Here is a 13,744-nt window from a genome sequence, read left to right on the forward strand (position 1 = left end):
ACATTACAATATAGAACATAATTTATATTATATATATATTATTATAATTATTTCAGATATTGGATTAATCTAAAAAGTAATCGACAGAATAATCACTAAGAAAATAATCGATATGCAGCATAATACACATCCATATAGCAGTCAAAGCATCAATACAAGGATCAGCACTCGAAACACGTGACTGAGTACTCTGTAAGGTTCATTTACATAAAACAGAAAGTTGTATAGCTGTTTGAAGGCATTAAAACTACTTTTGCATTATACAGTAGTCTCCCTACTCTATTGTTTTTGTACATTTCTTATTAACTTTTTTATACCAGGTTAGAAGTGGTTAGCATGAAACATGAACCCATGTTTTCTTCAGAAAAACATTGTAGAAAGGGAGAAAGAAGGAAAAACTATCAAAGCGTTGGACATGGCAGTTTAACCACATATATACTGTACATATGACACCCTCCTTTTATTTTTATTTAACCTTTATTTACAGGAGAAATCCCATTGAGATACAAGATCTCTTATTACGAGGGAGCCTTGTTTTATCCCTTTACTCCAAATCTCTTCACTGAAAAGACCCGATCTCAAAGCTTGTGAGTTTGTAGATCGACTATTTTTGTCAAATGTTCACCTATTATAACATGCCTACCCTTGGATCACAAGACGTCTTGTATGATCTTCAAACAGTGTTTGCACTTTCTCCCTTTTTGGTCCGTACATCTGCATAAACGTTCAGATTTCAAATATAAAGTGCTTACCCCATGGCCACGGATGTTACAATTATGTACGACCCCACAGAAGTGCCCGTATATTCCGTATTGTTCAATAAAAAGCATGTTAATCCGATCTGTGGGCATTTTCTCTTATTAGTTATAATGTATCAGGATGCAATACACCTCCCAACCGATAGGGTCGCCTGGTTGAAAGCATATGGAGAAAATACGGAGAAAATGACTCATCCATGACTGTCATAATATATGTCATGTATCAGGGCTAACAACACGCCCAGAATAGGGACACTACACCACAAGTGGTCAATATCAATCAAACACCATGTATGTCCTATGTCTTCAGATTTATAATCTTTACTGAACAGATAAGCCAACAAAAACATAGTTTCTATGTTAGGCACTTTTATTAATTTTGCTTCACTTATTCACAAACACAAATACCATCGCTAGAGAACACAACCAATTTAAAATAGATTTGCATCATTAGATTTTTATACTGGAATTTGTTTAATGGGAGCGACAGGCAAATATTAATGTTATTCCAAAACTTCTACATTATAGAAAATGCAGGTGTAATTTTTCTATGTTATCTGAGGTTTAGTGTGGCCAACAGTGTATTTTTCTAGCATAACTAAGCATTTAGTAATACATTTTACATGGTAAGGTGTGTTAGCTTAAAGGTAAAGACATTTTGGGGAGTGCTTAAGGTGAACCTTAAGAGTGGCCTATCCACATAGATAAAGGGATGTAGTCAATTATTATTAAATGGCATCCTAAATGTTAACCTGAACAAGTGTTTTGTGCCGTCCTACTCCAGACCTGCTGAATATAATAGTCATCATCACATAGTGTATATTTATTAAAGTAGTACAAAGCTATGAAAAAATATATCAGTGTAAAGGCACAAGAGACTTGCTCAACAATCACAACACCACTAGAATAAACCATGAATAGTCACGACATGCTGGCTCAGGGGTGTGTAACTCTTGTTCTAAGAGTGAGTGGTAACTTCAAGTTACCTCTCCTATTAAAAAGAGGAAAACATTTGCAGATAGTAGAGGATTCCCTGTACTTTTACACCAAACAATCGGTCTTAACTGCATTCCTGATGCCTTCTAACCAATCTGGGAAGCATTGTGTTCCAAGAGAACTTATGTTCAACACCAAGTTAGTTTTGGGGCAAAAAAACCCAAAAGAAACATACAAATTGGGCTTCCCAGAGCAACAGTTGCTCACCCCTGAGCAAGACTTGTCAACATCCACATTATGAACTTGGCCTGCCAAGTCTCACCACAAGAGGACACTGGTTTGAACAAAAGGACAATGCGCCACTGCAAACCGTAGGACACAGCAAAGGATTTCTATTTCTCCCTCAAGAAAAAACATACCACGTGACTCAAATCCAACACAACCCCCTCTACAGTCTCTATTTCACCACACTATGTGAGTAGTATAAAGGATACCTGTCTAAGTCAGGTAGTCATTTGCGTGAGCTCCCCAAATGATTTCCATCGGATGACTTCCACTTGCATTACAGACAAAACTCAAGTTACTTTGGACATAAAGAGGAGGATAACTGTACCCACAATGGGTTGAGACAATCTCTGAAACTAAATAAGTTGGTTAAGAGTTTAGACAATTTAGCTAAAAGTAAGGAAGGGGGGGTAAATATAGAAAAAGTCAAATAAATCCCTCTCAGCTCATTCAATATAGTCAAATGAAGATGTGTATTCATAGTTTTGGTGAGAATTGAGAGCAAAGATAGTAAGTGTTAATTAATAGAACTTTGCACATATTTAACACTGAAGAAATATCCTGCATGTAGGTAGTTGAACAAATCAAAATGATTTTGAAATGAGCAATCATACATTCCTCTGGTCAGTTACATAAAACCTAACATTGTTACAGATGCGATCATCAGTTTCCCACAAACTGACTTTTCCTTTATAGTATAAAATTGTTTGACATCTAGCAACAACAAACACTCCGTTCCCTATTAAGATGGAGCATGTCTGAATACAACATACACACACACATACACATACACATACACACGCACACACACACACACACGGCACCCACAGGGGCCACAGCGAGGATGCACTGTAGCAAGGGGATGTGTGGTGAATTTGAGTCAGAAGGCAGCACTGTGTTTTGCTGGGATAAACTTTAGCACACAAACTCCTGTCTCATGCGGATGATCTGTAGTAAGGCTGCTTGGACATCCTCATCCATGTGGCCCTAGAAGAGACACACACAACAATAGACACTGGTTAATCCATGTGTACAGTATTCCACAGTAGGAGACCACGACTTGCACGCTATCCACAGTGAGAAAGGCTTATCTCTCTACGACAAATACTTTAAGGTCTTAAATGATAATTTGGTGGTATTATTGCACTGATCAGTTACCACCATACCACTGAGCATTCAACTCAATTCAGCTTTATTGTTGTTATACCAACACACAGCACAGCAGAATGAAGATCTTGTTTGCCGATTTCTCACATTCAGCATACACAGTGCAGTACAGCCTAGTGCAGCCTAGTGCAGTCCCACATTTATTATTAGAAATTGTAGTAGCAGCGAATATACACAGGATGGTGTTGTATTCGCCATTATGTGGATATTACAACAATAGACACAACATTGGTAGGAGAGTCTGTAATAGTAGTAGCAGGCAGCAAATATTAACAGGACAGGTATATTGCATATGGTATTGGGTAATCTCTCAATAACAGATTCTGCTCTGCGTTTGAATCTGTCGGGGGGGTTCGTCATATTGCGTACGCACTGGCCTACAAGTGGGCGTGCCTTCAGATCAGGAAGCAGGCCGCGCTTTACCCAATCAAATGTAGAGGGCGGGATTCACGTGTCCGTCGATCCTTCCCCACTCGAAACCAACCGAAACTAATTTAACAATAGCGTCCGCGGAGCAGACAAAACCACGGAAAGATATTCACATTTTAACTTGCTCTTTCATCATAGAAACAAGTGGGCTTATAACCAAAACGATCCATGTTCTCTGGGAGAAGTGGTGTTAGTGTTCCGTGTAGAAATATTGTTAGTGGGAATGAAAACATAGTCGCACCACCGGAAGTGATGCGCTGAAGGCAGACCAAAACCCCGGTTTCCTTGCGCACGGGTGCTACGTCAACTTCCTCCCAGAGCCAACTGAGATAGTCAAAAACAGCAGAGGGCGCTGTTTTTCCTTTTCATTTGGCGCTGGGTTCCCAGATTGGGTATTGGGTAACAGTATGTGCATTGTGTCCGTTTATTGTACAATCAGTGATTTTCTGAGCAAAGATTAGCATGTTCGTCAATTCACACAAAAGTAAGCATTGGACTTATGGTGAGAGGACTTCAAAATAAGAGTACATTCAAGTCAAAAGAAAAAATAAGAGCAAGATTGACTTATGTCTTATGTATGATGTCTTTTGAATAATGCTTAGTTTTCACTGTTGCTACACTTAAGAAAATAATAAGTGTGAACCCATAGTCAGTCACATTATACAGGCTACTGTATCGTTCTTGAGATATTTGGCATAAATATCAAGGTATGACATTTTTTCCAGTATCGTACAGCCCTAGTGTGCATGCGCACGTGCACCCGTCTCCGGTACTTACCACCTAGACTAAGCATTTTCCTGGGGGAAACCCTGAATGATATGTCAGTCTGGATAAAAGCATTGTCATATAGTGACACAAGGCAGTGAAGGCACTTTTCAAAATATGTCCAATAGCTAGAGACGGACCAGAAAGTGATTACTTATCCATATTATACACCGGTTTAACTCCCAGTACTTCACACAAGCAAACACCTTAATGGGCATGACTAGGTAACGTACCTGTGCTGCACTGAGAAGATGAGTTCGATAAATTGAAACCACCTCCCTGTGTTGCCTCTCAGCATCCTTACAGAAGAGAACAGAAGACAGAGAAATATATTTATTCTTCCGAAACTTCATTGTCATTGTGCTGACATGGCAGAAGCTTCAGATACAATCATATCGTTGCTGTCGGGTGGAAACCTTCCATGTACAAAACTGTTAATTTTCCAGGAAATGGTTGTGAGCTAGTAGATCGACAATGTTTGTGACTTTTGTGTGACACTGTAGTATGACGAAGTAGGGCATTAATATATATACATATATGGAGATGCAGGATTTCTGCCTGACAGCAACGAAATAATATGCTCCACCACAGTTCTTCCAGACATTATATCAATGTGTATGTGTCTACTTACAGCCAGCTGTTGCTGGAGGGTTTTGATTTGGACTTGGAGTGTATCCACGTGCTGCGTCTGTCTCTTGTTGGGGGCATTGCCTGCATATGCCAACTGGGACAGACCGTTCAGAGCCTGCTTTAGTCGCTCTACGTCTGTCAGCAACTCTGTGATCTGAGAAAAACACACAGCTGTTAACACTGATATTAACTCTTTGACTGCCAGAGTATTTTCATAAAGTACTCCCCCAGTGCCAGCAATTTTCGTGTTTTTTTATTTTTATATTTTGAATTTTTCTCATGAAAATAATTTAAAGACACAAAATTTAAAGGCACAGCACAAATCCGCCACTAGAGAGCAGCACATGACAGCTTGATCAGGTCGTTGGGTCACTGTCACCCTTCTTGGGAGATTAGACAGGGAAAAACATGAAAACGGATGTGACGTAGTCCCAGATGGTCTGATCGGCCAAAATTACGATGTGATACACGACGGCGATGACTGATCGTCACCCAGACCATAGATTATAGAAGAGAACCTGTCCGTTTGTCTGTTATACCGTGTGAAAAAACGTTTGTTTACCTATTTTGGACGAAAATGACCGGGGAAAAAAAATCAAAAACCGGAAACGGAATCCAGGTCATGAAGCCGGATGCAGATGTGGGTGAAGTAAGTGGAACTCGAAAATAACATTGAATATTAAGCAGCATAGCGCAATCAGAGATTAAACAATGAACGCGCGTCCAGCGCGTCGAACGCGTCGACGGCCAACTGGACAAAGTAGCACTTGACGCGTTATCGCGTCGTCCGCAGTCAAAGAGTTAATACACAGCTTAGATATGGTCAGTTATGAAAAACTGTATATATTCATCACATACAGTATAATAAATATAGCAAAGGAGGAGTTGGACGCGCCTTCCCAGAATTAAACCCTTACCGTTTCTGGCCAAAATAAATTGGTTTAATTGAGGCGAAGTCCTTGTCCTTTTTTAAAAGAGTGCTACCACACATCCTTGGACGTTGAGTCTACTTATATAATGAATATAGTTTGTTGCAGTGCTGCAGAAGTATAATTACATAAATGTTCCCCACCTTCTTGTCCTTGACTTCAGTCTGCTCAGCTGACGTCTTGATCCTCTGTTGCAGATTTCCGATGGTGCTCAGCGAATTATCACACCTCTCCTTCAGCTCCCTGATTTCGCTCTCGATGGCCTGGCCTTTCTGCTGCACCGTGTCCCTTTCTGTTCTGGCCCTGGACTCTGCCTCCCTCGCCTGGTCTACCTCCAGATGGAGCTCCTCACACTGTTCAGCCAGCCCCAACAGTTTGTTGCCCAGGTCGGCGACTTCCTCTTCTAGTCGCTGCTTCTCTGTCTTCAGCTGGTTAATTTGGTCTTCCTTATCACGGAGCTCCTCAAGAGCCTGTGTAGCTCGGAGGAGCTCCGACTGCAGGGCTGTGATGTCGTCGGCCCTCTGGGCGTTGGCCTCCTCCTCTTCGCGGAGGGCCAGGTGGAGTTTGGCCACTTCAGCCTCTAGGGCTCCCTTGGCCTGGGCGTGCTGCTGGAGGAGGGTAGCCTGATCTCCGTAGCGCCCCTGGAGCTCCTTTTCCAAGGTGGAAGCCCTTTGGCTCTCTTCATGCTGAGCCTCCTTAGATTTTTTACATTCAGCCTGAGTTTGGTGCACAGTGACTCTGAGGGCTCTGAGCTCAGTCTCATAGTTTTCTTGCTGGGCAACCTTTGATTCAAGGCGTTGTTGGAGGTTTTGCCTCTCGTCAATGTAGGTGGCATTCTGCTCAACAAGCTCATTTCTGTGAACAGTTACCTGCTTGTGCTGTTGCTCTAGGTCACTCAACTTCATGGTCAAGTCCTCTATTTTGCCCTTGTAGTTCACCTCCACTTCCTTATGTTGTTCACTAGTAACAGATGCAGCTTCTAATCTCATTTGAAGAGACTCCATCTCAACCTTGAGTTTTTCCTTGTCCTGTTTGTGGCGCTCTCCAACCGACTTCTCCTTGTTGCATTTCTCTTCCATTTCTAACACCTTTCCTGTCAAGTCCTTTATTTTGGCATTGTAAGAACTTTCTCTCTCCTCGATGGCTGCTAGTGGGATGAACTTAGCCTGGATGGCCTCCTGTATGGTGTCCAGTTCTCCCTTCTGAGCCTCCAGCTCTTGGTTCAGCTTCACCATTTCCTCTTGAGCTGACAAATACATCGCGGACACCTCCTTCACTCGGCCTTCTGCCTCCACCACGGCAGCACTCAGTTCCACCCTGACAGCCTTGTGGTCTTTTAAGCTCACATAGTCCTTTTTCACCTCTGACATAACTTTCTCCAACTTTCCCTTCAACTTGTCACTTCCATCTTTCACATTTCTCAGCTCTTCCCCACTTTCTTTCCCCTTGGTTTCCAACTTTGACATCTCGGCCTCAGCCTTCTCCAAAGCGGCGCTCAGCTCCATCTTCATGTGTTCGTGCAGGTTTCTGGGCACATAATCTCCCTCTAGGCTCTGTTTCATAGACTCACTCTGCACTGAGACGTGTGCCAACTCATTTTCTCTGTCTTCACATTTTTTCTGCAGCACTTCCAGTTCCAGCAGCAGCTCAGCGTTTTGAGACATCAGATCGTCCATTTCAGACTGCTGTGTCATGTGGGCACTTTGGAGACAAGTCATGTTCTCGCTCAGTGAGCTCCTCTCGGTTTGAAGCTGCTGGACCTGTGCTTCCGCTTTGCCATACCGTTCACTGGCTTCTACAAGTTTGTCCTCCAGTTCCTCCATAGCTTTTACCATAGTCCTCCCAGCTTCCTCATGGTCCCCGATGGGTATAAATTCTGCCTCGATCCTACTGTTGAGCTCATCCAGCTGCTCCCGGAGGATTTCCCTCTCTTCCTCGCTCTCCTCAACCTCCTGGATCAGCCCCTGACTCTTGGCGGTCACGTCAGCGAGTCTCCTTTTCAACGAGGCGTTGTGCTCCTCCAGAGTGGCCCTGATCTTCTGGTGCTCCTCAGCAGACACGGACCCTTTCCCCCCTTGGGATGACCGGTTGTCGACCTCCCGGTGGAGTTCAGCCACCTCCTCTAGCACGCGATCGTAGTCTTCTCTCAGCTCAGCTAGCTGACGCTCCTTCTCGTCCACTGCGTTGGACAGCAGGTTCTTCATGTTGTCAAACTTCTCAGCTGGCACTGTGGCACCCTGTTTAGTCCCCGTCCCCTTCAGCTGGGTCTCCATCTCTAACAAGGCCTCCGCCATCTCGTCCCTTTCAGCTGTTAAACCGCTCATATCCTGGCTGAGTCTTTCGACCTCAGCCGCCAGCTGACCTTCACTGCTCTTGTACTCCTCCAAGGCTTTCTCGCTCTGTTTGAGGCGGTTGCGGACACGACCCACCTCAGCTGAAGCTCCTTCATATTTGCCCTTCACATCCCGCAGCTGGCTACGGAGTTCTTCAGCTGCTATGCCTCCTAAGTGCTCCTTGACTGTCACCACATGTGCCTGCAGCTGCTTGACTTTACACTCAGAATCCAGCATCCTCTTCTGGACATCGCCCAAGGCATCCTCTAGTTCTTGAACCTGCTGATCAGCCTGCTTCTGGATGGTGTCTCGGCTCTGGATCAATTCTTGGCACTCCTTGTTCTTGCAGGAGAGATGTGCTTGAAGCCGGGCAGTCTCGTCCTCAGCTGCCTGCTGCCTTCTCCTCACTGCATCAAGATCTCGTCGGAGGGCATCTATCTCAGGTAGGTCCCAGCCCGCACTATGTGCTTGGCCCAACTCTAAGGGTCTAGACATGGAACGTGATGTGCTGGGATTCTGGAGCAGCTGCAAGAAGTAAAAACACATCATTAAATATTCATCTTACTATTAACACATTGATTGCCAAGATCGAATTAATGCGTTCTTTCAAATCCATCGCTTGATTGCCTAGATCGAATATATGAGTTCTTTAATTTTTGGGGGAAAATTCCACAAGGGGCGACCTAACACAGCTTTGGAATGATCGATCGTCTCTCAGAGAAGAAAAATGTGGATGTGACATCATTCCAAAAAACGTCACTTCCACCCGCCCCAATGATGGGATTTTCAGAAAAACGGCTGTAACTCAGTTTCTTATTTTTTCATTGAAAACCACCCGTTTTCAGCAGACCAAAGCTCCAAAATGGCGGATCGCGGTTGGAAACTTGTCGTTCCCATGGATACACAGATCCTTCCGCCTAATCACAGGAACCTTTTTTCGTGTTTTTTTTTACACAATGTCGGTTCCATGGAGTTTCAAATATCATCGGATTTAGGTAATTATACGCCGGCACGGGTATAGAAAACTATGTTTAATATCTTGGCAATCAATGTGTTAATGTGCAAAATCTAGAGGCGGGTACGACAGGTATTGCATAACTAGGTGGGGAATGCATTTCCAACTTATATCGTTCAGTCGTTTAAGTCGGTAACGATGCAAATTGGAAATGCATGCCCCACCCAGTTATGCAATACCTGTTGTACCCTGCGTCTCTTTTATGCCCATTTATGGAGTTCTGTGTCATACATGCCCAAATATGGAGTCTAGGCCAGTCTATGACGTTTCATTGATGACATCAGCGTACCCCATAAAAGGGTATTTATGGTTTTATCAATATTCTTGGGAGATCTGCCGATCCAACCGATTTCCCATGCGGCTATGGGAATTAATAACATTTTGCTTAAGGGCTGAGATTAACTTTTAGCAGTTCAGTTTCAGCAGTTTATAATTATAAGAGCTCTTGCTATAAGCTTGCTATAAGCCCACTGAAGCTGACAGAATCACTAACACACATTGACAGTGTGTACTTTGAATTTGTAAACCACATGAAACTGAGCCACCAAGAGGCTTACTTGATCAGAATCCAAGCTGTGCGAGTGCTTGACCAGAATGTTCTCTTTGCCTGCAAAAGAGACAAGTGCAAAGCATTATTATTGTCAGACGTATTTAGCCTTTTCTAATGGTGTTGCTGTTGAGACATGCTAATCTGTAATCTTGCAACTGAATTCGTAATTAAACAAAGCTCACCTTTGCTCATCATTACAGATTGTCCAGCATAATCCCCCTGTGAACACAAAATAGAGATAGAGAGAAAATTTGAGTTTACTAACCTATTGTAAGTAACATGCATATTCATCCAGTTTTCTTGCATCATATACTATGATGACTGGCAGCATTCTAGACATCATTTTGCAAAGCATGCCATACTTTATTTGATTTTCAAGGAAGCCATTGGATTCCATTTATTTCAGTATGCTATGAAAATCTACTTGCAGACTGAAACGTTGTTTGATATAGGTAAGGCAATATGCTAAATATGAGTACATTGATTTGAAGTCAAGCTGAGAATAGATCAATTTACGAACAAAATTCAAAAGTCAATGACTTGAGCACAATGTTGTTTCAGTTATGATTGAGTTATTCAGGTAAGTTCAGTAATGTTATTGACTTTGAAGAAAATGTAGAGAAAAATATAGCCATTGATGGGAAAATTGTCTGTTTATTTACGATATAAAGTAAAATGGGAATGTGACTGGAATCTGAAAAAAATAATCGGACTGATACATCTTGATCACACAACTGTAATAAAAAAATAAAATAATATGTAACGATTTCTGTGAGTCTGTAGGAGTAGTAGCAAAATGTTTTGAAGAAAACAAGAAAATCTTGTCTGGCAGAAATGGGCGTGGCTTATACGGGGAGTTGCGTCATGATTCAAGGACACAAGGGGAACAAAATATTGATTGTACAAACTACGGTTCAAGATTTAAAGGCCAAAACATGAAGTGGCCTGTTTGATACATTTGGGGTAGAGGTTATGCCGAATGGCCTTGCGGACAATGTGCAGAGATTTTATCGGGACATTTCACCATTCATATCATTAATCAAATAAATGCATTCATACATGTGTATCTATAATCTAGAGTAGGCATTTGATTGTTTATGAATTGTGTACACACATCGTTTTAGAATTGTCTGAGAAGCACATACAACTAAAATATATGAGGTCTGAACACCAAATCCCCACAGACCTCTCATCTCAGAATCATAGCCTAGCAACATTAATGTTTTTATATGGTTACTGACCAAGGTGCTCCGGAGCTGGACCTTGACCGTTTCCAGGCCTCGTGTCCCCTCCTCTCTCTCTTTGGCAACGAGTAAGACTTTCAGCTGTTCCCTCTGATTCGGTAAAACACACACACACAAAGTAGCCTTATTTATTTGTAGTTTTATAGTTCTTATAAACAGTAAAAACACTAGGCTTCCATGCTACATTAAGGGGGCGAAATTACTATATTTATGTATCACATGGTGGTTATTGTATGTTTTGACCTTGGTTTGTAAACGTCCTTAGTTACACCCCATGGAACTGTAATTACATTCACTTCCCCCAAACAAGTAACAGAATAATGTCCTGACATGTAATCTATTAACCCATTAACTGCCAGAGGTATTTTCATATTTTTTTAGCCAGTGCCAGTGTTTTTCATTGAAAAAAAACATTATTATTATTATTTTTTAGTTCACGTAGATCTACGCGATTGGCACGTGGCGGCTTTAAATAGGTTCGCGTAGATCTATGTGATTGGCAGTGAATAAGTTAAGAGGTAAAGGCTTCACGCTTTGCTACTGTACCTCCTTGTGAATGTCTTCCACTGTTATTTTTTCCTGCAGGGGAACAAGAACATCAGAGTTGTGTATTAGGGGCAGTACTCACTAAAATATAGAGAGTACACTGTGTATATCTGCATGTATATTTTCTAACTTTCTGTTACCAAAATAACTTAACTTCCCGTTTTCAATTACCTTGGACAGTGCTCCATAGGGATGCAAATGCAATACAGTTTTGGGAATGCCTACTTGGGGAACATTTGGCTAAAAGCTTGCTTTTCAAATGAAATAACCACATGCCTTGCCCCCCCCCCCATCCCCACCAACCACCATATCGTTCCTCTATTATATATTTACCAGTTGTTATATATTTGGGGTTTCACTACGTTTTATGTTTATTTGATTATATGGGACTATGTTTATGACAGACCTGCCTACATTGTATTTTATTTTTCACATTTTGAAATAGTTTAAGGCGTGGTAAACTGTCTGAGGTCTCTACATAAGGCAAGTCTGACTGGATGTGTGAAAGCGAGGTGTTGTGTGTTCTGAACTGTATTGTGCACCTACCTGTGAGAGCTGTTGCTGCAGTATGGTGACCTTGTCCAGCAGAAGCCTCTGCTCCTGGTGGAATTTCCTCAGACTCTCCTGCTGACTCTCATTCTGCCTCTCTAGGTCCTAATGCATGCATTGAAGACAGAATCACTCATCACATACACACAAAGTCCAACACAACGTTTATCAATGTCCTATGATGACATTTATCACAGAATCAAGGGATGTTTGATGGATTAGGTCCGCTTTAGGAGTTCGTCACGTATTGGTGGATATAAATTTGGACTTGAAACACAGAGCATTGTTAGTTCTGGTTTGAAGCTTACTGGAAGAAATCGTACGAGTACTGTGAGTACGGTAACGGAACTCACACTAATGATTCCAAGGACCTCAATGGAAACAAGACCGCAAGGACTTTTTTGAACGGACCTTTTAGACAAAGCATTTTAAATGTAACAGTGCTGTTTTACATTTTTGCCTAATAAAATATTCAATCAATCAATCAATGATCTGATCCTTTATGTTAGCCTCAACTGCCTCTGACACCTCATTTGAGTGCTGTGAGAAGTCTATCATTGCAAACCTTTTAGAAACACATCAAATTGCTATACAAGGCTCTCAACAGTTATTGACTATAATCACTAGAGGGCAGTAATGCGCAATAGACAGTCAAAGATTGCATTGGGGTGGATAGAGGAATCTGTGGAAATAAACAGAATCTTCCATCTGTTCTCTACATTTTAATTTGACATTTTATTTAGCTTATTGTCTGCAATAATAGAGCTATAAGGAGAGTGTCTCCAACCATGGCAAAGATGACTCTGACTCCATGTTGTCCAAATGAACACACTACCACTACTACTACTAAACCTGGACTTTAAATAATACTTTTGGAATTGCAATGACTTGAAAATGTGTGCAAAACATTTGTAGTAGTGCTTAAGTCTTGTCAAACGGAAAAAAGGAGGCAATATTCAGCGACCTGGAGCAACACGCTTTGTGTATCCTCTTATATCAAATCACAGCTCTAGAATGTTGGGTAACATCTGTGAGATTTCTCACCTGTTCAACAATGGGATCATGAAAATCTAAATGGCCGTCAAAATGTCACTTCATTGCTCTTCATATCACGCTGCATGTACACAACAATTGGCAATTTAGGATCTGTCGTACGTCAGCGCCATGGACCGAAAATAACACACCTATAAGCTCACAACTCAAGCATTGTGAGTTTAAACGTAGATTGGCTATTTTCGACCTACTACACTGTTGAACAACAAAGTATGAATCAGGCTTAAAAAGGTCCAGCGTGATATGAAGCAGAAAACAATATATGCTGAGAGATCCTCCTCACTATGGAATATGGAAGGATTAGACTTTCAGGGGTGAAATGTTAGAGTTGACGACAGCAGATCATGTGGAAGCTGTTGGGTTACCTGACGCCTTCTCTGTTCCAGCTTTGCAGCATCTTTCACTGTAAAGATTAAAAAGAAGGAAAGCTTAGATTCAACATTCAATTTCTCCTACAGCACAAGAAAAAAAAAAGCACTGTATCAATCCAAAGGGTGATACAATGGTTAGAAACACTTGCAGACACCATAAAATACACAAATCAAGAAACACTGA

At 41.8% G+C, this 13,744-nt stretch overlaps 1 protein-coding gene across 2 annotated transcripts in view; it reads right to left on the minus strand.

Moving 5' to 3' along the window:
* Positions 1-1,113: 1,113 nt before the first annotated feature.
* Positions 1,114-13,744, minus strand: part of uacab (uveal autoantigen with coiled-coil domains and ankyrin repeats b) — a 51,856-nt gene continuing 39,225 nt past the window's right edge. For both annotated transcript variants that reach the window (XM_080438837.1, XM_080438838.1), the window contains exons 9-18: positions 13,555-13,592; positions 12,134-12,241; positions 11,588-11,620; positions 11,039-11,131; positions 9,980-10,016; positions 9,805-9,854; positions 6,043-8,757; positions 4,972-5,124; positions 4,574-4,639; positions 1,114-2,966 (exon numbers count right to left, since the gene is read on the minus strand). In XM_080438837.1, the coding sequence (XP_080294963.1) occupies positions 2,895-2,966; positions 4,574-4,639; positions 4,972-5,124; positions 6,043-8,757; positions 9,805-9,854; positions 9,980-10,016; positions 11,039-11,131; positions 11,588-11,620; positions 12,134-12,241; positions 13,555-13,592 (3,365 nt within the window). In that variant the 3' untranslated portion in view covers positions 1,114-2,894. The remainder of the gene's footprint in view (positions 2,967-4,573; positions 4,640-4,971; positions 5,125-6,042; positions 8,758-9,804; positions 9,855-9,979; positions 10,017-11,038; positions 11,132-11,587; positions 11,621-12,133; positions 12,242-13,554; positions 13,593-13,744) is intronic.

Source organism: Gymnoscopelus braueri, assembly GCF_963280865.1.
Source record: "Gymnoscopelus braueri genome assembly, chromosome: 1".
Taxonomy (NCBI): Eukaryota; Metazoa; Chordata; class Actinopteri; order Myctophiformes; family Myctophidae; genus Gymnoscopelus; species Gymnoscopelus braueri.